The sequence below is a fragment of the Neoarius graeffei genome, chromosome 4 (genome assembly GCF_027579695.1).
Source record: "Neoarius graeffei isolate fNeoGra1 chromosome 4, fNeoGra1.pri, whole genome shotgun sequence".
NCBI classification, from domain to species: domain Eukaryota; kingdom Metazoa; phylum Chordata; class Actinopteri; order Siluriformes; family Ariidae; genus Neoarius; species Neoarius graeffei.
Genome location: NC_083572.1, coordinates 85,953,140 through 85,977,055, shown reverse-complemented (window position 1 = coordinate 85,977,055; position 23,916 = coordinate 85,953,140). Strand labels below are relative to the sequence as shown.

Below are 23,916 nucleotides of genomic sequence, written 5' to 3'. Positions count from 1 at the left end.
TATGTAAATTTTTGACCCTGTATGTATAATTTTGACCCCGTGTTGATTTCAGAAAACCCAAAATAAATTAAAATTTCTGCACCAAATTCATGGGTTTTTTCTATCAAAGAAATATGCTGTACAATCATTTCGCCACAGAAAACGAACAGTTCAGAGAAAGCATTGAAAGCCCAAATATTGCTATGATGTTCATATCCAAGATGACATTCATGTCACTGTATGTAAACTTCTGACCACAACTGTACATCAATTTATTTTCTCGCTTGAGCTACAACATGGGGGAAAACATGGATGCCCCCATGAAAACGTGTTTTGTGAACAACATTAGTGATGATTAATTTATGATCCATCCATTATTCGTAACCGCTTATCCTGTACAGAGTCGCAGGCAAACTGGAGCCTATCCCAGCTGACTATGTCCGAGAGGCGGGGTTCACCCTGGACAAGTCACCAGATCATCGCAGGGCTGACACATAGAGACAAACAACCATTCACACTCACATTCACACCTACGGTCAATTTAGAGCCACCAGTTAACCTAACCTGCATGTCTTTGGACTGTGGGGGAAACCGGAGCACCAGGAGGAAACCCACGCGGACACGAGGAGAACATGCAAACTCCACACAGAAAGGCCCCCGTCAGCCGCTGGGCTCGAACCCAGAACCTTCTTGCTGTGAGGGGACAGTGCACCACCATGCCTCTTTAATTTATGATGTATATACTTTCTCAGAACAGTGATCTGGATGGTCAGTGTGTCTGTGTTAACTGACTGAAAGTAAATACTACATTTAAAGTAGTGAAAGCTTATTTACTGTTAACAGTGTGAGCAGCCATATTGACTTGACATCATCGCAGAGCTCCCTGCATACAAAGTGCATGGAGTGAATCCACACTGAAGAGAATATGGTAATGCATCAACTTAATTTTTGATGGCTTTTGCAACTGTACGACATCTGTATGTACGAAAGATGAACGTGTACCACCACAGGGAACTTGATTGTCATTGCAAGGCAACGTATCTCATAAAACACTTGACCACCAGACTACAAAATTTTTATCTTTATTTACATAAGATAGATGGGTTTTTATCCAGCGCTTATTTTTAATTTGCATTTTAAAAAATAACGTTGGATTTATTTACACATTATAAACACATTTTACAGAAAATTCTGATGGAAAAAATATTGTTTTTTTATACTGGGCAACGTATCTTTGCTTTGTATGCTTTATTACCTAAATTACAGTGGTGCTTGAAAGTTTGTGAACCCTTTAGAATTTTCTATATTTCTGCATAAATATGACCTAAAACATCATCAGATTTTCACACAAGTCCTAAAAGTAGATAAAGAGAACTCAGTTAAACAAATGAGATAAAAATATTGTACTTGCTCATTTATTTATTGAGGAAAATGATCCAATATTACATATCTGTGAGTGGCAAAAGTATGTGAACCTCTAGGATTAGCAGTTAATTTGAAGGTGAAATTAGAGTCAGATGTTTTCAATCAATGGGATGACAATCAGGTGTGAGTGGGCACCCTGTTTTATTTAAAGAACAGGGATGTATCAAAGTCTGATCTTCACAACACATGTTTGTGGAAGTGCATCATGGCACGAACAAAGGAGATTTCTGAGGACCTCAGAAAAAGCGTTGTTGATGCTCATCAGGCTGGAAAAGGTTACAAAACCATCTCTAAAGAGTTTGGACTCCACCAATCCACAGTCAGACAGATTGTGTACAAATGGAGGAAATTCAAGACCATTGTTACCCTCCCCAGGAGTGGTCGACCAACAAAGATCACTCCAAGAGCAAGGCGTGCAGTAGTTGGCGAGGTCACAAAGGACCCCAGGGTAACTTCTAAGCAACTGAAGGCCTCTCTCACATTGGCTAATGTTAATGTTCATGAGTCCACCATCAGGAGAACACTGAACAACAATGGTGTGCATGGCAGGGCTGCAAGGAGAAAGCCACTGCTCTCCAAAAAGAACATTGCTGCTCATCTGCAGTTTGCTAAAGATCATGTGGACAAGCCAGAAGGCTATTGGAAAAATGTTTTGTGGACAGATGAGACCAAAATAGAACTTTTTGGTTTAAATGAGAAGCGTTATGTTTGGAGAAAGGAAAACACTGCAGTCCAGCATAAGAACCTTATCCCATCTGTGAAACATGGTGGTGGTAGTATCATGGTTTGGGCCTGTTTTGCTGCATCTGGGCCAGGACAGCTTGCCATCATTGATGGAACAATGAATTCTGAATTATACCAGTGAATTCTAAAGGAAAATGTCAGGACATCTGTCCATGAACTCAATCTCAAGAGAAGGTGGGTCATGCAGCAAGACAACGACCCTAAGCACACAAGTCATTCTACCAAAGAATGGTTAAAGAAGAATAAAGTTAATGTTTTGGAATGGCCAAGTCAAAGTCCTGACCTTAATCCAATCGAAATGTTGTGGAAGGACCTGAAACGAGCAGTTCATGTGAGGAAACCCACCAACATCCCAGAGTTGAAGCTGTTCTGTACGGAGGAATGGGCTAAAATTCCTCCAAGCCGGTGTGCAGGACTGATCAACAGTTACCGGAAACGTTTAGTTGCAGTTATTGCTGCACAAGGGGGTCACACCAGATACTGAAAGCAAAGGTTCACATACTTTTGCCACTCACAGATATGTACTATTGGATCATTTTCCTCAATAAATAAATGACCAAGTATAATATTTTTGTCTCATTTGTTTAACTGGGTTCTCTTTATCTACTTTTAGGACTTGTGTGAAAATCTGATGATGTTTTAGGTCATATTTATGCAGAAATATAGAAAATTCCAAAGGATTCACAAACTTTCAAGCACCACTGTATTTCTTACTTTGCACATTCATGTAAACAATTCTTGTGTAGTGCAATAGCAATTATCAGCATTTTTCTTTAGTTATAGATAATCTAAAACTACTGCGGATCGATATCAATTCGTTCTTATGTCTGATAATATTGGATCGTAACTATGTAGTAATGATGTCAAGTGAAATCACTGGTTCACTGATGTCCACCAGGCACCCAGCAGAGTCACACCAAAATAAACGTTGTGGTGTTGTTTCTGGTGCATGGCATAAATATGTAAAATGTGTAAAATATGTATAAATATGGGGGGCACTGTGGTGTAGTGGTTAGCACTGTCGCCTCACAGCAAGAAGGTTCTGGGTTCGAGCCCAGTGGCTGACGAGGGCCTTTCTTTGCGGAGTTTGCATGTTCTCCTTGTGTCTGTGTGGGTTTCCTCCACAGTCCAAAGACATGCAGGTTAGGCTAATTGGTGGCTCTAAATTGACTGTAGGTGTGAATGTGAGCGTGAATAGTTGTTGTTGTCAGCCCTGTGATGATCTGGCGACTTGTCCAGGGTGTACCCCGCCTCTCGCACATAGTCAGCTGGGATAAGCTCCAGCTTGCCCTCGACCCTGCACAGGATAAGCGGCTACGGATCATGGATAGATGGATGTATAAATATGTATTCATAACTGTGATGTGTATCTCATTATTGGTATCACTGTCACAAGACAATGCAGCAATTTATTGATGCGAAATACATGACATTACATAATTCAGTGGTTCCTATGCTATAATATTATTATTCTATTCAGGCTGATTTTGTGCGGCACGGTGGTGTAGTGGTTAGCGCTGTCGCCTCACAGCAAGAAGGTCCGGGTTCGAGCCCCGTGGCCGGCGAGGGCCTTTCTGTGCGGAGTTTGCATGTTCTCCCCGTGTCCGCGTGGGTTTCCTCCGGGTGCTCCGGTTTCCCCCACAGTCCAAAGACATGCAGGTTAGGTTAACTGGTGGCTCTAAATTGACCGTAGGTGTGAATGTGAGTGTGAATGGTTGTCTGTGTCTATGTGTCAGCCCTGTGATGACCTGGCGACTTGTCCAGGGTGTACCCCGCCTTTCGCCCGTAGTCAGCTGGGATAGGCTCCAGCTTGCCTGCGACCCTGTAGAACAGGATAAAGCGGCTGCAGATAATGAGATGAGATGAGATGAGGCTGATTTTGTACCTTCGCAAATATTTTACTCATACACTCATCAGTAGCTCTGCTTTTAGGCAGTGACTAAATATCTATATTAGGCTCAACTCATTATGCTGAAGGCAACTTTCTGACTTTCTGAGTATCAATTTCATGTTGAGGGGACTTTCCTGTGTTTTTTTTCTTCATAGGAGGTTAGAAATTTGGAGATCAGAGTTCGGCTGAAGTAATGTGATATGGCTAGATACTTTCCAAACTCCCCAGGTATTAAATTTGATGTTAAATCAGACTCTTGTTACACAAACACTTGAGCAAGTGAATATTTCACATGTTAGTCACTGCTTGGCAAAAGCAACAGACATCAAGTATTGTTAAATGCCTTCAATCAGTAAAGGATCAGATATGAAACACTGGCAGAGCGAAGAAGGTGGGGTCTGACCTAGAAACAAGTTGAAGCAGCTTCAGCCTGATCTACTTCAAGGTTTGCAAACATTGGTGGCTGCTTCTTCTTGCACAGCAGACCTGTTCCAGTCAGAATCCACTTCACTGTAGTCTTGGGTTTAAAGGTGTTGTGTATTTGCAGTGATTAGTAACAAATATAAAATGGGAGACATAATAAGAGTCACGCCTGTATCGTATTACTAGTGTTATGAAACACATGGGGTAAATTATGATACATACGGGCCACTTTTTCCATCGAATAAATACATGTATTCTATTCCTGTCTAGTGGGTTTATTGATGGCATGCAATATTGTTTAAGTGTGTTTGTAAAATCTACAAGAAGAAGAAGAAGAATTTATTCAACATATGCTTGTGAAATTCCTCTCTGCATTTAACCCATCTGAAACAGTGAACAAACACATACCCAGAGCTATGCTAACAGCGCCTGGGGAGCAGGTGGGAGTTAGGTGCCTCACTCAAGGGCACCTCAGCCCAATGCCACCCCGTATTAACCTAACTGCATGTCTTTAAACTGCGAGGGAAACTAGAGCACCTGGAGGAAACCCACACAGACACGGGGAGAACATGCAAACTCCACACAGAAAGGCCCCTGCCGGCTGCTGGGCTTGAACCCAGAACCTTCTTACTGTGAGGCGACCGTGCTAACCACTTACACCACCATGCCATACATTGAATTGTTCCATTGAATTTGTATGTACAATAATAATATTGGCTGCCATTTTTCATGGTATATCACATATATTCCATTCAGCTATATATTATATCCATCCATCCATTATCTGTAGCCACTTATCCTGTTCTACAGGGTCACAGGCAAGCTGGAGCCCATCTCAGCTGACTACAGGCGAGAGGCGGGGTACACCCTGGACAAGTCGCCAGGTCATCACAGGGCTGACACATAGACACAGACAACCATTCACACTCACATTCACACCTACGGTCAATTTAGAGCCACCAATTAGCCTAACCTGCATGCCTTTGGACTGTGGGGGAAACCGGAGCACCTGGAGGAAACCCACGCGGACACGGGGAGAACATGCAAACTCCACACAGAAAGGCCCCTGTCAGCCGCTGGGCTTGAACCCAGGACCTTCTTGCTGTGAGGCGACAGTGCAAACCACTACACCACCGTGCCTCCCCTATATATTATATATATAATATTATTTAATTATTATACATAAAGGACACTTTTTCAATGGAATAGAAACATATTCTATTCCCTTCTCACGGGTTTCATTCATTTGGTTTGATAGCAATGCAGTATTCTTAGTATATCGCTTATCCTACGTGTATTACGTCACTCTACCCAAAGGAGAATGAGCGTTGAATATGGGTTACAATATTGCATGATTGTTAAGACAACATGACATCACACATCAGAGCTGATGCGAATATCCAATGAGACAGAGCTTTCTGCTACACATGTGCAGAACCATTTCTTTGTTCGTTAGTAAAGAGAAAGACACATTGAACACCAGAAAGGCTATCAAAACTTAATTAGTATATATTCTTCATGCATATTTACAAGAGAAAAACATACCAACGGACATCAAAAAACTGGAAGAGATACGGAGACGTAAAACTTCCGTACTAGCAAGTGACAGTGGCAATTTATAAACAAACATGGCCGCCAGGTTTACTTTGTTAAATACGGAAGATTTTGAGAGAATTTTGAAAGAGAAAGACGTGTTGAACACCTGAAAGGAATGTGTGTGTGTGTGTGTGTGTGTGTGTGTGTGTGTGTATAATAATAATAATAATAATAATGGCTTTTTTCATAGTATATCAGATATATTCCATTCAGCTAGCATAATACTGAACTCATCTTCGACTCATTCAATATCATGCTAGCTACATGGAATATATCTGATTTAGCCAGCCAATATTATTTAAATATTGTAGAAGAATGTCTTATTGTTATTTGGCAGTCAGGGCAACTGGAACCATGATAAAACCTTGAAGACCCCTTACAGAAAAAACACATGAATTTCCCATTTATTTCACATGTGATCACATGTTACCACATGTGGTAACATGTGGAATACATGGTATCAGATTTTGTAACATGTGTTACCATGGAGAGCACATGTGGAAAACATGTTACCACATGTGTAAAACATTCCCACATGTGATTCACATAAAATTTGGCCAAAACCACGTTTCCCATGTGCAAAACACATTTTCCACATATTTCACATGTGAGAAATCACATGTGAAGTTTTGCGAATATAATGGGAAGCGTATCAGTTCTGTTTCTAAATGATGACTAGAGAAACATCTCCAGCTGCCTTGACCTTCGTCAGTTTGAATTCAGACACTGTTTGGATTCACTGTACTGAATAATATTTTGAGTGTGACAGTTTATTTATTTACCTCATGTATTCCCTAGGCTGTGTAGACACTAAAGAGACTAAAATCCATCTTATGAATCTTTTCTCTCTGATCGGAGCCCTGTGGTAGCCAGTGCAATCATTTAACCACTGGATCCCTAACTTGATTTGTTCTGCAAGGTTTCAGTATATTGTCTTTCCCTCCAGGTTTTCCTCGGACTCTAGCCCAGGCCGAGGCTCTGAACAGTGCCTGCGAGCTTGACGTGGTCATTAGTCTTAACATTCCTCTGGAAACATTGAAGGAAAGACTGCGTCATCGCTGGATCCACCAAGCCAGCGGGAGGGTGTACAACATGTGCTTTAACCCTCCTCGTGTCCAGGTAGATGTCTCTCCTTTCCTGTTCTGCAGGGTATTGTACTGTGATTTAATTTAATCTGACAGTGGTATTTTTTTTAATGAAATTGGATGAATCCTTTGTTTTCTTAAAAGGAAGAAATTAGATTAGTGAATAAATAGAAAAAAGAAGCTAAAATAGCAACATGCAATTTGGACAATATACCCACAGGGGAAGTCATGGTATAATGGTTAGAGAAGCGGCTTTGGGACCAAAAGGTCACTGGTTCGATTCTGTGGACTAGCAGGAATAGCTAAAGTGCCCTTGAGCAACCCCCAACTGCTCCCCAGGCTGCTCTGGGTATGTTGTACGTCACTTGGGATAAGAGCGTCTACTAAATGCCACTAATGTAATGTAGACATACAATGGGTCAAATACAAATCTGATACAAGATTGGGAAGGGAAAGTCAGGGGAGATGCCCTAACAGAAAATCACATGGTTTTGACATGTGAAGAGAGTAATATGTGATGACTAATCCTGTAATAGGTTGAAAATACGAAGGTGAATGTTAGCCTGTCCTGAAATTGCATGTGTGAAGCCAAGTAAACATGTGACATCATTCAAACAATATTTGCTTACTTGAAAATGAATTATTCATGTGAGAAAATCATGTCTGAATAAATAAAAAAATTAACGTGAAAATAAATTAGTTGTGTGAAAAAAATACATTTGAAATTTAACTAATTGTGACAAAAATAACGTAAAAAACATACATGTGAAAACTAACATGTGAAGTGTATAAAAATTACATAAATGTCACACAATTATTGGTTACAGTTATGGCCAGGTTCTTGCCCAAAATGTTAATCATATCATTAGTTTTTCTTTGGCTAATCAGACACAAAGTACACTACCACACTTGCCAGAGCAGTTTGGGGGTTAAGTACCTTATTCAAGAGCACTTGAGCCAGACCTGCTGGTTCAGGGAATCAAACCAGCAACCTTTTGATCCCAAAGCTGTTTCTCTAACCATTTGGCCACAGCTTCCTCTGAAGTACAATCATTTACACATGAAATTTTGACACTTCTGTAATAGTGTAAATGCAAGTCAAGTTTGTTTGTATAGCGCTTTTAACAATAGATATTGTCCCAAAGCAGCTTTACGGAATCTGAATGACCCAAGACATGAGCCAATTTTATCTCTAACCTATCCCCAATGAGCAAGCCTGTGGCAATGTGGCAAGGAAAAACTCAGACGACACGAGGAAGAAACCTCGAGAGGAACCAGACTCAAAAGGGAACCCATCTTCACCTGGACAACAACAGACAACATGACTATAACATTAACAGTTTTAACATGAAGTCAGTTTTGTTGATGTTATAACTCTTCATTAATGGAAACTTGAGTGCAAAACTGTTCATGACAACTGCAGTCCCAAAGTTAGCAAGTCAACTGTAGTCCTCAGCCACAAAAGCATTACTGTAAGTGTCCAGAGCGTCCTCCAAGTGTGACTTTCAACTGTCCATATGGGGCCGTCCTCTACAGGAGCGATGTGATGAGACTCCAACCAGACACAGGGCACCAGGATGGATCAGGCAGGTCCGAGGAGCAGAAGAGGTCAGCACCTCGATCCCAGGATTGACATGTAACTCAGAGGGACAGATTTTTTTTTTTTTGGGGGGGGGGAGAAAATACAGGTTGTTAGGTATGCCCAATGTCACCTGAATAAGTAGGTACAGTATACATTTTGCGCTGAGTACAAGCAGGGACTCCGGCAAAACTAACTATGACAGCATAACTAAAAGGAGAGAGCCAGAAGGTAACACAGGCATGAGGGAGCCCCGGGACATAAAGCAGCCAGCCACTACACCGTCAACAAACTCGAGTGAGCACGCGAGTGGGGGACTGACAGCATCCATACATCCCAGTTTACCAAAACACTCTGTCTGAGGACCCTCCAGATCTACTCCTTTACCTCATAAACACCATTAACAAAAGGCAGATATGTTTTCAGCCTAGACTTAAATGCTGAGAATGTGTCTGATTCCCGAACACTACTTGGAAGGCTGTTCCATAACTGTGGGGCTTTGTAAGAAAAGGCTTTGCCCCCTGATGCAGCCTTCACTATACGAGGTACCAGCAGATAGCCTGCACCTTTTGATCTAAGTAGGCGTGGCGGGTCATAGAGGACCAGAAGTTCGCTCAGGTAATGTGGTGCGAGACCATTCAGCGCTTTAAAGTTCAATAGTAGTATTTTATAATCAATACGAAATTTGATTGGGAGCCAATGCAGTGTGGATAAGACAGGGGTGATGTGGTCATATTTTCTAGTTCTAGTAAGGACTCTTGCTGCCACATTTTGAACTAACTGGAGCTTGTTTACGCACTTACTGGCACATCCAGAAAGTAAGGCATTACAATAATCCAACCTGGAGGTAAGGAAAGCATGAACTATTTTTTCTGTGTCGTGTAGTGCATTAAATTTCTTATCTTGGCCATATTTCTGAGATGAAAGAAAGCTATCCAGGTAATGTTATGAATGTGAGTTTCGAATGAAAGACTGGGGTCAATAATCACTCCGAGGTCTTTTACTGCTGCACGTGAAGAAACAGAAAGGCCATCCAGAGTTACTGTGTAATCAGAAAACTTACTTCTAGCTGCATGTGGTCCGAGTACAAGTACTTCAGTCTTGTCAGAGTTAAGCAGCAGGAAGTTAATAAGCATCCAATGTCTAATGTCCTTTACACATTCCTCAATTCTATTAAGCTATTGTCTCTCATCTGGTTTTGCAGAAACATACAACTGTGTGTCATCAGCATACAAGGGCATAGGTTTGCATATGGACCATAGGGACATGTCACAACCAATATTTTAGGATGGCAAAATAGTCCCTACCAATATTTAGCATTTTATTTTTATATAACAAAATATGAATTTATTCACATATTTTTGCAAACTCAATAGTAGGCTATAATCTTAGTCACTAGTTTTTTCGATGTGCCAGAGTGACAGGGTTATCCATGCTGCAATTTCATTGGCTGAAACAGAGAGTCTGCAGGCTCATGTTCTCCTCACATGGACGTAAACAAAGCGCTTCTGGTGGTGGTAACGACGAACAGACCACAGGCCCGTGTGTTGTGCTGAACAACAATTTGCATCTTTAAAGTGGTAGGCATGTTGTGTAAATCAAATGGTGCTAACCCTCCAAAAATCCATTTTAATTCCAGCTTGTAATGCAACAAAACAGGACAAACACCAAGGGGGATGAATACTTTTGCAAGACACTGTATATGGAAAAGGGCAGATAGTGTATCTTTCCAAAAGTGTTCAGCTCTCTTTTGTTCATGTGTCATTTTATGAACAATAGTTTGAAAAGAAGTTGAAAATGATGCATGTTTTAGTTGTCACCCTTGCCCTAGTTGGGATGTGTTGTGCCACTGTGGGGAACTGGCCAAAATGGGAAAAAATAGTGAAATGAATGCAAACCCAAATCAGAAAAAGTTGGGACAGTGTGGAAAATGCAAATTAAAAAAAAGAAAGCTGTGATTTCTAAATTTACTTCGACTTGTATTTCATTGTAGACAGTATGAACCCAAGATATTTCATGTTTTGTCTGGTCAACTTCATTTCATTTGTTAATATATATTCATTCCTGCGTTTCAGGCCTGCAACACATTCCAAAAAAAGTTGGGACGGGGGCAACTTAGGGCTAGTAATGAGGTAAAAGAATTAAATAATAATGTGATTTGAAACAGGTGATGTCAACGGGCGATTGTAATCATGATTTGGTGCAAAATCAGTATCCCGGAAAGGCCTGGTCTTTGAGGAGCAAAGATGGGTCGAGGATCTCCAGTTTGTCAACAAATGCATGAGAAAATTGAAATGTTTAAAAACAATGTTCCTCAAAGAAAGATAAGAAGGAATTTGAATATTTCCACCCTCTACAGTGCACAATATCATTAAATGATTCAAAGAATCTGGAGAAATTTCTATGTGTAAAGGGCAAGGGCACAAGCCTAAGCTGAACACCCATGATCTCCAATCCCTCATATGGCACTGCATCAAGAACCATCATTCATCTATAGCTGATATAACCACATGGGCTAGGGATTACTTTTGCAAACCTTTGTCAAACACTACAATAAGGAATTACATCCACAAATGCCAGTTAAAACTTTACTGTGCAAAGAGGAAGCCTTATGTTAACTGTGTCCAGAAGCACCATTGACTTCTCTGGGCTTTGAGGCATCTGGGATGGACCATCACACAGTGGAAAGGTGTAGTGTGAATGAATCAGAATTCCAGGTATTTTTTGGAAAAAATGGACACCATGTGCTCTGGAACAAAGACGAAAAGGACCATCCAGACTGTTACCAGCAACAAGTCCATAAGCCAGGGTCTGTCATGGTATGAGGTTATGTCAGCGCCCTTGACAAAAGTAACTTACACTTCTGTGTCGGCAGCATTAATGTAGAAAAGTACGTTGAGATTTTGGAGCAACATATGCTGCCTTCAGGACGACATCTTTTCCAGGGATATTTCAACAAGACTGTGCAAAACCAAATTCTGCACACATTACAAAGGAATGGCTGTGGAAGAAGAAGGTGCCTGTCCCCTCTGTCCCCAACAGAGAATGTGTGGTGAATTTTGAAATGAAAAATATGACAACGACGACTCCATACGGTTGCACACCATAAAACCTGTTTACAGGAAGAATTGGACAAAATAACACCCGAAACTCTTCATCACTTGGTGCCTTCAGTCCCTAAACATCTTTTAAGGGTTGTGAGAAGGAATGGCAACGTTACAAGATGGTAACTGCTTTACTGTCCCAATGTTTTAATCCCCTGCTGGCCGAAAGGCCCAAACGGGGATTATGTTGTGGCGATGTCTGTCTGTCCGTCCATCCATCCTGGGAAGGGTGCTCACCTTCTGAAATCAACTCCTCTCACAATTTTTGGAGGAATTTCACAAAACTTGTCAGGATTCTTTATTATATGTTGGTAATGCGCATATTGTAATTTTGTTACATTCGGTCATATTTTACCAGTTATAGTCTTTGATTAACAAAATTATACTTTGACAATTTCATGAGAGTGTGTTTTCCTTCTGAAATCAACTCCTCTCACAGTTTGTGGAAGAATTTCACGCAACCTGGTAAAAGGCATTGTTGTTTGTTGGTAGTACGCATATTGTTATTTTGTTCAATTCGGTTGCATTTTACCAGAGTTGTGGCCCTTGATTAACAACCTTGTACTTTCACAGTTTCATGAAGGTGTGCTTGCCTTCTGACATCAACTCCTCTCACAATTTTTGGACGAATTTCTCGAAGCTTGGCAAAAGGCCTTGTTATATGATGGTAATACGCATATTGCGATTTAATTTCGTTTGTGAAAATTTTACCAGAGTTTTGACCCTTGATTAAATAACTTGTACGTTGACAATTTGATGAGGGTGTACGTTCTTCTGAAATCAACTCCTCTCACAATTTGTGGAGGAATTTCACCAAACTTGGAAAAAGGCTTTGTTATATGACAGTTACACGCATATTGAAATTGAAGTTAATTTGGGCAAATTTTACCAGAGTTATCCCCTTGAGTCTTAACAAACTTGTACTTTGGCAATTTCATCAAGGTGTGCTTGCTTTCTGAAATCAACTTCCCTCATAATTTTTATCCCCCGCTGGCCGAAAAGCCCAAAGGGGTTTATGTTGTGGCGATGTCTGTCTGTCCCGGGAAGGGTACTCACCTTCTGAAATCAACTCCTCTCACAATTTTTGGAGGAATTTCTCGAAACTTGGCAGGATTCTTTGTTATATGTTGCTAATACGCATATTGCAATTTTGTTCAATTCAGTTGCATTTTACCAGAGTTATGGCATAGTTGCCAGCGGGGGATACTGTGCTCTCAGAGCACTCTTGTTTGAAATGCGTTGCAAGAATCAAAATCGAAATGTGTTTATTTTTGAAAAAAAAAATCATGAGGTAAAATGTCAAATAATGTGCTGTTGTATTGTTTTAAGTGCAATACAGCCCAAAGATGATTTACAAATCATTGTTTTCAGTTTTAATTTAAATTTGAACATACATCCCAAATTTTTCTGATTTTATGTTACATGTAAAATGGATACATCAGTGCCTTAATGCGACATATGATGAATTCAAGGAGTTCAAGGATTTCTGTTCATTAGAAACCATGAAAAGTTGGGCGGTGTGAGTGTGTAAGCATATTATTGTGGGTAAATTCCATGGGGCGCTATTTACGGGCTGCTATATTGCAGGTTATAAAATAGCTACTGCATGCAGCTTGTGTGAAAATTGCATGATATCCATAAAATATTAGCAGTATCAAATAGCAGAAGACACAGAAATGTGCATGTGTGTACTGTCTGATCTGTTTTCATGGCTGTTCCAAGAACCGTTGAATTTTACAAAGCTATGAGTTCAGGGTTCTTTTACTATGACTATCACTGATAGATTGAAGTTGTCTCTGTTAAGGAAAAGTCAAACATATCCATTTATAGTTGCATTTAAAGTTGTGGAAGGCCCATGAAAAAAATGTCATTTCCTGTTTATTGTGGAGAGATAGAGCACGTATGTCCTGACCAAACAGCTTTGAGAATTCAACAGCACTATCATGTGGGATAAAAAAGTTTGCCATGTCATATCACATTTCCAGATCTTTCTTGGGAACTTGTGTACAAGAAGCCCCATGTGTTATCTATCTCTGTATTCCTAGGGAGTGGATGATATCAGTGGAGAGCCACTGATCCAACATGAAGATGATAAACCAGAGGCACTGGTTGCCAGATTGAGACACTACAAAGACGTGGCAAAGCCTGTCATAGATTTATACAGGTAAGTTTACTGAGGCATGAAATCTGTGGCAAAAGAGTCTTTCTTTGCATACATTTGTAAATTGACTGCCAATATTTACAGTATGAATCAGACCTAGGACCAGGGAGAGACCAAGTCAAGTCAAAGTCCCTCTCACACCAGAATCTGGTCTTCCCAGGCAGTCTCCTGTCCTACTACTAACCAACTCTTTAAGGCGCATGGGTGCAGCACCAATCTCCATTTTGATAGTCCTCAGCCTCTCACCCTATACAGCTAGGGTTACAGCGGGGGGCTAGTTTTCTGGTAACCGCAAGAGTTTGACTTCCCCACTCACATCTGTATTGTAGCATGCCTTGCCAGACAGTAGTAGGTACCATTTTTGTGATGGTCTTTGGTATGACCCAACCATGAGTAGAACTCAAAATCTCCCGGTCGAGAGGCGGACACGCTAACCACTAGGCCAACTCTCGGTTGGGCGCGACCAAGGTTGACGAGTATTCATGATCACTATTAGAGCTACATGTTCTCAGAGACTCTGTACATGACCAAAAGTGCGACGATGCCATGGCTATGTTTCCTCTCCTAAATAATTAACTAATTTAAAAAATAACTAACACATTCTCAATTTAAATACAAAATAGGAAGTCAGAATAAATGTCACACATAATACTTCATGTGGAACAAGTAGTTTCTCGAGCTGCTGTCTACTCTTTAACAGGCATAGTAGGGAATCAATTTCAGTTGGGTTGAAGTTACCCCATGGTCTAGAAATACTGGGTTGGTATCTGCCAGGGGATAACCATGTCTCATGGGCAGGAAGGGCTCTTTAATCTTGGTTGACAATCTTCCTAGAGATGGTGTCTCGAAAAAAATACTTTGGTTCCTCCAATGTTCTGGTTGTGTGGCATTGGGAATGGGCCAACTGCCACTGTGGAGGGGACCCCACAGGGACCACTTAGCCTTAAGAAAAGATGAAATGGACACAACTAACAGCTCTAGGGTTCAAGCCCCCAATTTATCCAATGAAGAAATATGTAAAACCTTCAACTGCTCACTTTTAACCTGCCTTCATCGTGAGTCACATTGGATAAAACCATCATCTATTGTAATGGATTAAATTTATTTCATGGTGTCTTTCTATATTATTTGCTGCCAGTAAATTACTGTAAAATCATCTGGAATGGCGTCGTGGCTCAGGTGGTTAAGGCGCCATACCATGAATGCGGGCGACCCGGGTTCGATTCCGGCCCGAGGTCATTTCCCGATCCCTTCCCGTCTCTCTCCCGCTCATTTCCTGTCTCTACACTGTCCTATCCAATAAAGGTGCAAAAAGCCCAAAAAAAATCTAAAAAAAAAAAAATCATCTGGAATATACAGTACCAATCAAAAATTTGTATACCCCTATTCATTCATACAACCCCGATTCCAAAAAAGTTGGGACAAAGTACAAATTGTAAATAAAAACGGAATGCAATAATTTACAAATCTCAAAAACTGATATTGTGTTCACAATAGAACATAGACAACATATCAAATGTCGAAAGTGAGACATTTTGAAATTTCATGCCAAATATTGGCTCATTTGAAATTTCATGACAGCAACACATCTCAAAAAAGTTGGGACGGGGCAATAAGAGGCTGGAAAAGTTAAAGGTACAAAAAAGGAACAGCTGGAGGACCAAATTGCAACTCATTAGGTCAATTGGCAATAGGTCATTAACATGACTGGGTATAAAAAGAGCATCTTGGAGTGGCAGCGTCTCTCAGAAGTAAAGATGGGAAGAGGATCACCAATCCCCCTAATTCTGCGCCGACAAATAGTGGAACAATATCAGAAAGGAGTTCGACAGTGTAAAATTGCAACGAGTTTGAACATATCATCATCTACAGTGCATAATATCATCAAAAGATTCAGAGAATCTGGAAGAATCTCTGTGCGTAAGGGTCAAGGCCGGAAAACCATACTGGGTGCCCGTGATCTTCGGGCCCTTAGACGGCACTGCATCACATACAGGCATGCTTCTGTATTGGAAATCACAAAATGGGCTCAGGAATATTTTCAGAGAACATTATCTGTGAACACAATTCACCGTGCCATCCGCCGTTGCCAGCTAAAACTCTATAGTTCAAAGAAGAAGCCGTATCTAAACACGATCCAGAAGCGCAGACGTCTTCTCTGGGCCAAGGCTCATTTAAAATGGATTGTGGCAAAGTGGAAAACTGTTCTGTGGTCAGACGGATCAAAATTTGAAGTTCTTTATGGAAATCAGGGACGCCGTGTCATTCGGACTAAAGAGGAAAAGGACGACCCAAGTTGTTATCAGCGCTCAGTTCAGAAGCCTACATCTCTGATGGTATGGGGTTGCATTAGTGCGTGTGGCATGGGCAGCTTACACATCTGGAAAGACACCATCAATGCTGAAAGGTATATCCAGGTTCTAGAGCAACATATGCTCCCATCCAGACGACGTCTCTTTCAGGGAAGACCTTGCATTTTCCAACATGACAATGCCAAACCACATACTGCATCAATTACAGCATCATGGCTGCGTAGAAGAAGGGTCCGGGTACTGAACTGGCCAGCCTGCAGTCCAGGTCTTTCACCCATAGAAAACATTTGGCGCATCATAAAACGGAAGATACGACAAAAAAGACCTAAGACAGTTGAGCAACTAGAATCCTACATTAGACAAGAATGGGTTAGCATTCCTATCCCTAAACTTGAGCAACTTGTCTCCTCAGTCCCCAGACGTTTACAGACTGTTGTAAAGAGAAAAGGGGATGTCTCACAGTGGGAAACATGGCCTTGTCCCAACTTTGAGATGTGTTGTTGTCATGAAATTTAAAATCACCTAATTTTTCTCTTTAAATGATACGTTTTCTCAGTTTAAACATTTGATATGTCATCTATGTTGTATTCTGAATAAAATATGGAATTTTGAAACTTCCGCATCATTGCATTCCGTTTTTATTTACAATTTGTACTTTGTCCCAACTGTTTTGGAATCGGGGTTGTAGATTTTTCTGTATTTTGACTGTTCTACATTGTAGAACAATACTGAAGACATCAAAACTATGAAATACGAGTACCATCTGGAATATACAGTACTGCACAAAAGTCTTAGGCACATGTAAAGAAATGCTGTAGACCAAAAATGGCTTAAAAAAATAATGAAATGAAATATTTCAACATTTAAAAAAAAAAACTATAAATAGAAGTAAGCCATAATAAATGAAACAGTCAGTATTTGGTGTGAGATGATCCTTTGCTTAAAAAATAAATAGTAGTCTGAGGTCCAGTGAGTGCAGTTTTATGCGGAAATGAGCTGTAGGTTTTACTGAGCATCTTACAGAACCAGCCACAGTTCTTCTGGACACTTTGACTCTCACACTCACTTCTTAATTTTACACCAAAACCCAGTAGCCTTCTTTAAGTTTTCTTTTTTAATCTGAAAAGTGCTCTCTTATGGAATATACTGCTCAGATACAAACATTTTTTTGTAAAATTTAATTTTGTGCTGGAAAACAAACGTTTGGACTCTAAAATGTTTTTGTACTGACTCGATAATGAAGAAGTCATAAAATAGAAATCTATAACAAAGTTTGTATGAAAAAAAAAACAATAGGGTGCCCAAGACTTTTGCAAAGTACTGTATATATTGAATGATGTGGTAAACAAAAGTGTTAAAAACAAAATGTTTCATATTTTAGATTCTTCAAAGTAGCCAGCATCTACCTTGATGACGCTTCGCACACTATCGGCATTATCTTAACCAGCTTTATGAGGTCGTCACCTGGAACGCTTTTCAATTAACAGGTGCCTAATCAAAAGTTAATTAGTGTAATTTCTTGCCTTCTTAATGTGTTTGAGACCAAAACAGTAAATAGTAAAGAATAAAAATACAGTAAACAGTCCTATTCCACAACTGTAGTAATCCATATTAAGTCAAGAACCGCTCAAGTAAGTAAAGAGAAATGACATCCATCGTTACTTTGAGTCATGAAGCGTCTTTTAATTAATAAAAATAAAGAAGAAACACTGAATTAGAAGGTGTGTCCAAACTTTTGATTGGTACTGTACATTAAGGGCAGCACAGTGGTGTAGTGGTGGTGGTGCACTGTCGCCGCACAGCAAGAAGGTTCTGGGTTTGAATCCACCAGTCGATGGGGGCCTTTCTGTGTGGAGTTTGCATGTTCTGCGGGGGTTTGTTCCAGTTTCCCTTACAGTTCAAAGACGTGTGGTTAGGTTAACATGGGGATGGCCACGGGCTGAAGTGGCCTTGAGCAAGGCACCTAACCCTCAACTGCTCCCTGGGCACTGTAGCATAGTTGCCTACTGCTGTGTGTGTGTGTGTGTGTGTGTTTTTCACTGCTTCAGATGGCTTAAATGCAGAAGATGAATTTCACTGTGCTTGAGTGTGCATGTGACAAACAAACGCTTCTTCTTCTTAAGTTTATTACAATTGTAATGTGCATTTAAAGGGCCAAAGGCATCCTACACATGTTTTCGGACACAGACACGGACCGGATCTGGCCTTACATCAGCTCACTTCTGAGTGCTAAGATCCCGACAGACCTAGCAGACGCTCAAAGAGCCACAACTCACTGAAGAAATGGTTCATATTGTTAACGGTTAATTCTACTTATTGGTATAGCATTTATCACTTAGAGCTTCATTATATAGTTCATTTCTTAAAAAAGACTTGTCATCCCTCACTTTCAGTCAAATTCAATGTATCAAGACTGAATCACTGTACTTTTTAAGTATTATTTTAGATGCAGGAAGGAACATTACATACCAAAGCATCTGCTTTTATCAATCTTTAGCTAAAATGCAGAATACCTGTTGACTAACCTGGTTATACGTTTTTAGTGTTTTTAAGGAAACACAGCCATATTAGACTGTATATGTACTTTAAGTAGAAACAAGTAGAATCTTCACAAATCAGGGTGGCTAGACGGTTTCAATGTTTATGTGTGTATTGCTAGTAATAATGAATATATGTGACTTTTTGGGATAGGAAAGTCATTATTCCAATATTCCCGTGACTTATGTGATTTAAGTAATTTCTGTCATTGTTTTGATACACTGCTCTGTTTTACTGTAACATGTGGCTGTGTATTATGCTGCCTTTCTGTCTGGAATATTCTCTCGTCATTGTTCCTAAATGATTTTATCTGTTACTGAGTGTCTGTACAGACTTAAATAATGGTGTGTGTGTACTTGTACTTGCTACATATTAAGGACCAGAACATGCTTTTAACCAACGAAGTTAGGACATGTTTGGGAAGCAAGGACATTCTGGCTGGTCCTCCCTAGTCTGGTTAACACCAGACCATATCACAAGTGAAATATCTTGCAGTCACGTGACCGGAAAGTACACAACCGCCATCTTGTCGGTCAAAAACACCGCTGAATACTGCTGCACTCGTGTACAGAATGGATCAATTTCAACCGACGGACTACACGGCTCATTTTTCTAATGAACAGATAACTAGATATATGTCTAAAATAAACGATCTACAGATTTGTGACCCTTATGGCTTACCGGACGGAGTTTTCACGACCGGATTTTGAACTGCCAGCGGAATACCCAGACGTGTATAATTACCTCATTAACTTTCCCTCGCTGTTCAGTGGTGAAGCACTGCGTGCCTATAAATCTCTGGACAGTTATCTTTACAGAAATTCAGGATTTGTCAGCGACTCAGATGTGGCATCTTGTAAACAAGAATCCTCATTGGATGGGTAAGTCACTTAAGTATTGAGTATAGCACTGACCAGCCGATTATAGAATAGAATAAGGTAATTCCAGCTGTAATTCCAAATCGTCCGTCTTGTTTATATGGATCTGGCATTGGAGAGGTAGAGGCTTAGCAGTGGAGGTTTGAGTGGCTGTTTTCTGAGCTTAGTCAACAGGCCTTGCTTCCTCTCCTGACGCCGCCTCCTTCGCTTTGCTTCCGATAACAATCCACGGAGACCCCGCTGGTCTCGCTATCTCGTCCGGAATGTTGTGCATGCGATGGAAATCGCTACAAACCGTCATTTTCTGCTGGAAACCAATGTCCAGTAAGTCCATACGGTTGTAGTGGATATTGAAGTCCGGTACAGACGAACAACACGCAAAAATACACACAAAAAACATAAAAAACGTACACAGGTAGGGAGAGCTTGTAGCCGCAGCCGTTGTAGTAGAATTGTATATAGTAGGGTTTTCCAGAAGAAAAGGTAGAAGTAAAAGTAGAAGTAGAAGGCGGAATATGGCGTTTGACCTACAAGATGGCGTCTGTCACAATCTGGATCGGCTGTGACGTCACATGCAAGTGCTCCATTGAATTTCTCGTAGGGGAGGTGTGGTTTACGATTGTCAACGGCCGTTTACTGGACGTTGCGAATGTCTATCATTTGGCGTATACGTAGCCCATGGCCAATCATGGCAGTTGTACCCGGTGACGTAGTTAGAGCGACGAAGAAGACGAAGAGGCGAAGAAAGACTGTAACGCCAAACGCTGTTCTTTTTTTAAAACAAACTTTCGCTCTAAACTATTCAGAACAGTGTCTAAAGCTTGATCGAAAGTTTGGTTCGTATCGCTCGCCGCCATGTTAAATGTGATCTGTAAACAGTCCCAAATAAACTACAAGCTTCCGTTTGTTGAGTAGTACGCGTCACCGTCTTTCCACCCCTCCCCACTCTCTGATTGGCTCCCTAACTCAGGCGAGCCTTTAGACCATAGTTTCCATGCTGTCTTTTCAGATCGGAACGATTGTGCAAAGCAGCATGGGATTTCCCAGGCTAGGTCCTCCCTTCTTCAAAGGGCTGTTTGAGGGTTACGACTTGGTTTTAAGGTTCAGGTTAGAATTGGGTTTAGGTTAAAGGAAAAGGCAACTTTTGTACAAAACCAGGTGTGTAATAGGAGAAAAACATATACGTAATCAATTCCGTTAATTATTTCCATTATATATCGAACATGAAAAAATATTTTTAACTTTGAAATCATGAATTGACACAGAGGAGCCGAAGTTGGAGGAGGCAGCCATTTTGAGACTGTGGGCAACTATAAACCAATCAGAATCTTTCGTTAATGCGCCTCCCTCTGATCTGTGACGTCACTGGGCCCATGAAAACAGTGTTTACAGACAGATCACTGTGAGGACAGTAAGGAGTCCCGCCGGGTGGCTTGTATCCGATTCGTTTATATCCCGACCTTGTCAGCTGTCAGATTTATGTTCATGGACCCGGTAAGCTGGTAAATAATATTTATTTATTTTTTTCTTTACCAAATTCTAACAGAAAACGAGAGCGCCCGAAAGGGAAAACCGAGCCGAACCGCTTTGCGCATGCGCAGTAGGCTTGGTAGGACAAATCCAAATAGGAGTCATTCAGGATTCAGCCATGTTTTTGCTCCGTGTTTTTACTCAACCAAAGTTATACAGTATTATGAGCTTTAAGTTGCATAAATAAAACCATTTGGTGAAACTTTGAAGAAGCGATTGTACTGGTTTTTTTACCTTATTACCATGAAGCACTGAAGAGTTCTTTTCAGTGGTGGGCCGCATGACGTCACGCAGTAGATCAATATGGCGGAACGCATCTTCGCTGAGCTCAGCGCAAGCCCATATTATTAAAAGTTAAAAGATACTGTTATGCGGTCTGTTCTTTCTCTATAAATTCCATGATCGATTACTTTATATATTTATCGATCTATTTGTGGTGATTTTGTACAAAAGTTGCCTTTTCCTTTAAGGTTAGGGCAAGGGTTGGGATTAAGCATTTATTTGTGATGGTTAAGGTTAGGGTAAGGGGCAAGGGAATGTATTAAGGTCAATGAGTGTCCCCACAAAGATGGAAGTGTGTATATATATATATATATATATATATATATATATATATACACACATACACAGTGTGCAAAAGTCTTAGGCACGTGTAAAGAAATGCTGTAGACCAAAAATGGCTTAAAAAATAACTAAATGAAATGTTTCAACATTTTAAAAATACTGTAAGCAGTAAGCCGTAATAAATTAAACAAAGTCAGTATTTGGTGTGAGATGACGCTTTGCTTTTTAAAAAAAATAGTAGTCTCAGGTACAATGAGTGCAGTTTTATGCGGAAATGAGCTGTAGGTTTTACTGAGCATCTTACAGAACCGGCCACAGTTCTTCTGGACACTTTGACTCTCACACTCACTTCTTTTTTTTTTTTTTAAAGATATATTTTTTCACCTTTATTGGATAGGACAGTGTAGAGACAGGACAGGAAGTGAGTGGGAGAAAGAGATGGGGAGGGATCGGGAAACAACCTCGGGTCGGAATCAAACCCGGGTCCCCGGATTTATGGTATGGCGCCTTAGTCACCTGAGCCACGACACCCCAATCTCACACTCACTTCTTAATTTTGCACCAAAACCCAGCAGCCTTCATTATGTTTTCTTTTTTAATCTGAAAAGTGCTCTTTTATGGAATATACTGCTCAGATACAAAGTTTTTTGTTTTCTCTAACATTTAATTTTGTGCTGGAATACGAACGTTTGGACTCTAAAATGTTTTTGTACTGACTCGATAATGTAGAAGTCATAAAATAGAAATCTATAACAAAGTTTGTATGAAAAGAAAAAAACAATAGGGTGCCTAAGACTTTTGCACAGCACTGTATAAGGAAAATTTGTCTGTAAACTGGATTTGTGGGCTGTTGGAGTTTAGGACTTTGAGAAAATGTTACATGTGCCATATACATTGATAACAATGACATGTTCGATATCACACCCTTTCAGTAATTTATTTAACTGGGACTTAGTGAGTATTTTTGCCAACCGCATTTTACATTTAATTATGTCATTTTGTATGATTTTGAAAAGAATACTTAATATGTTTTGAAAAGATGATTGCCCCCCCAATGCTACAAATCACCTGTCTTGATAAAATACTGAGATATGCCTGTGAACCTCAGTGTCTGCGCTTCAGGCAGATAGAGGTGAGGCAGAATAATCTCTGGATGCAAGTCTAAATGAGAGGAAATACTACTTAACCTATGAATTACTTAACCTTTTCACAGCATTGCTCCTCTCTCTACCTATCTGATTTTCAACAGGCACAGTACTGTACTGTATACGTAAGCCAAAGGTTGTGAAACAAACCCCCTTACTGTCTTACTGTGCATTATCACACACACTGCATCCAGTTCTGAATGTCATCTCTCAACCAAATAAACCTTTTCTCTTGTTTCTAAAAAATAAATCAGGAGTGTGGCAGATTTATTTTCAACCATTCCCTGACAACAGGTGTTATTGTCACTCAGTAGCGTGTACCATCGCTAACCAACTGAAATAAGAGTGATAAGCATTGTCATTCTCAAAGAATGTTTACACAGTAATGCTAATACTACATAAGAAATTAAAAAAAAGAAAAAAATTATATATATTAACAAAAAGGCTGGCACGGTGGTGTAGTGGTTAGCGCTCTCACCTCACAGCAAGAAGGTCCTGGGTTTGAGCCCAGCGGCCGGCAAGGGCCTTTCTGTGCGGAGTTTGCATGTTCTCCCCGTGTCCGCGTGGGTTTCCTCCGGGTGCTCTGGTTTCCCCCACAGTCCAAAGACATGCAGGTTAGGTTAACTGGTGACTCTAAATTGACCGTAGGTGTGAATGTGAGTGTGAATGGTTGTTTGTCTTTGTGTGTCAGCCTTGCGATAAACTGGCGACTTGTCCAGGGTGTACCCCACCTCTCGCCCATAGTCAGCTGGGATGGGCTCCAGCTTGCCTGCAACCCTGGAGAACTGGATAAGCGGCTACAGATAATGGATGGATTAACAAAAAGCCGGTTTCCAATAGCAAATTTTCGATCCCTCATGGGGATCTTCTTCAGGCACTGTATTTAAACGTACGAACAGAAATGCACGGAGCAAATAAGAAAAAAAAAAACAGAAAATGAGGGGTATATATACATACAGGAA

General features: G+C 40.5%; 1 protein-coding gene across 2 annotated transcripts in view; it reads left to right on the top strand.

The window, feature by feature from the left end:
- Positions 1 to 23,204, top strand: part of ak4 (adenylate kinase 4) — a 39,860-nt gene extending 16,656 nt beyond the window's left edge. For both annotated transcript variants that reach the window (XM_060919924.1, XM_060919923.1), the window contains 3 exons: positions 7,005 to 7,177; positions 13,872 to 13,990; positions 18,452 to 23,204. In XM_060919924.1, coding sequence (XP_060775907.1) covers positions 7,005 to 7,177; positions 13,872 to 13,990; positions 18,452 to 18,578 — 419 coding nt within the window. In that variant the 3' untranslated portion in view covers positions 18,579 to 23,204. The remainder of the gene's footprint in view (positions 1 to 7,004; positions 7,178 to 13,871; positions 13,991 to 18,451) is intronic.
- The last annotated feature ends 712 nt before the right edge of the window (positions 23,205 to 23,916 follow it).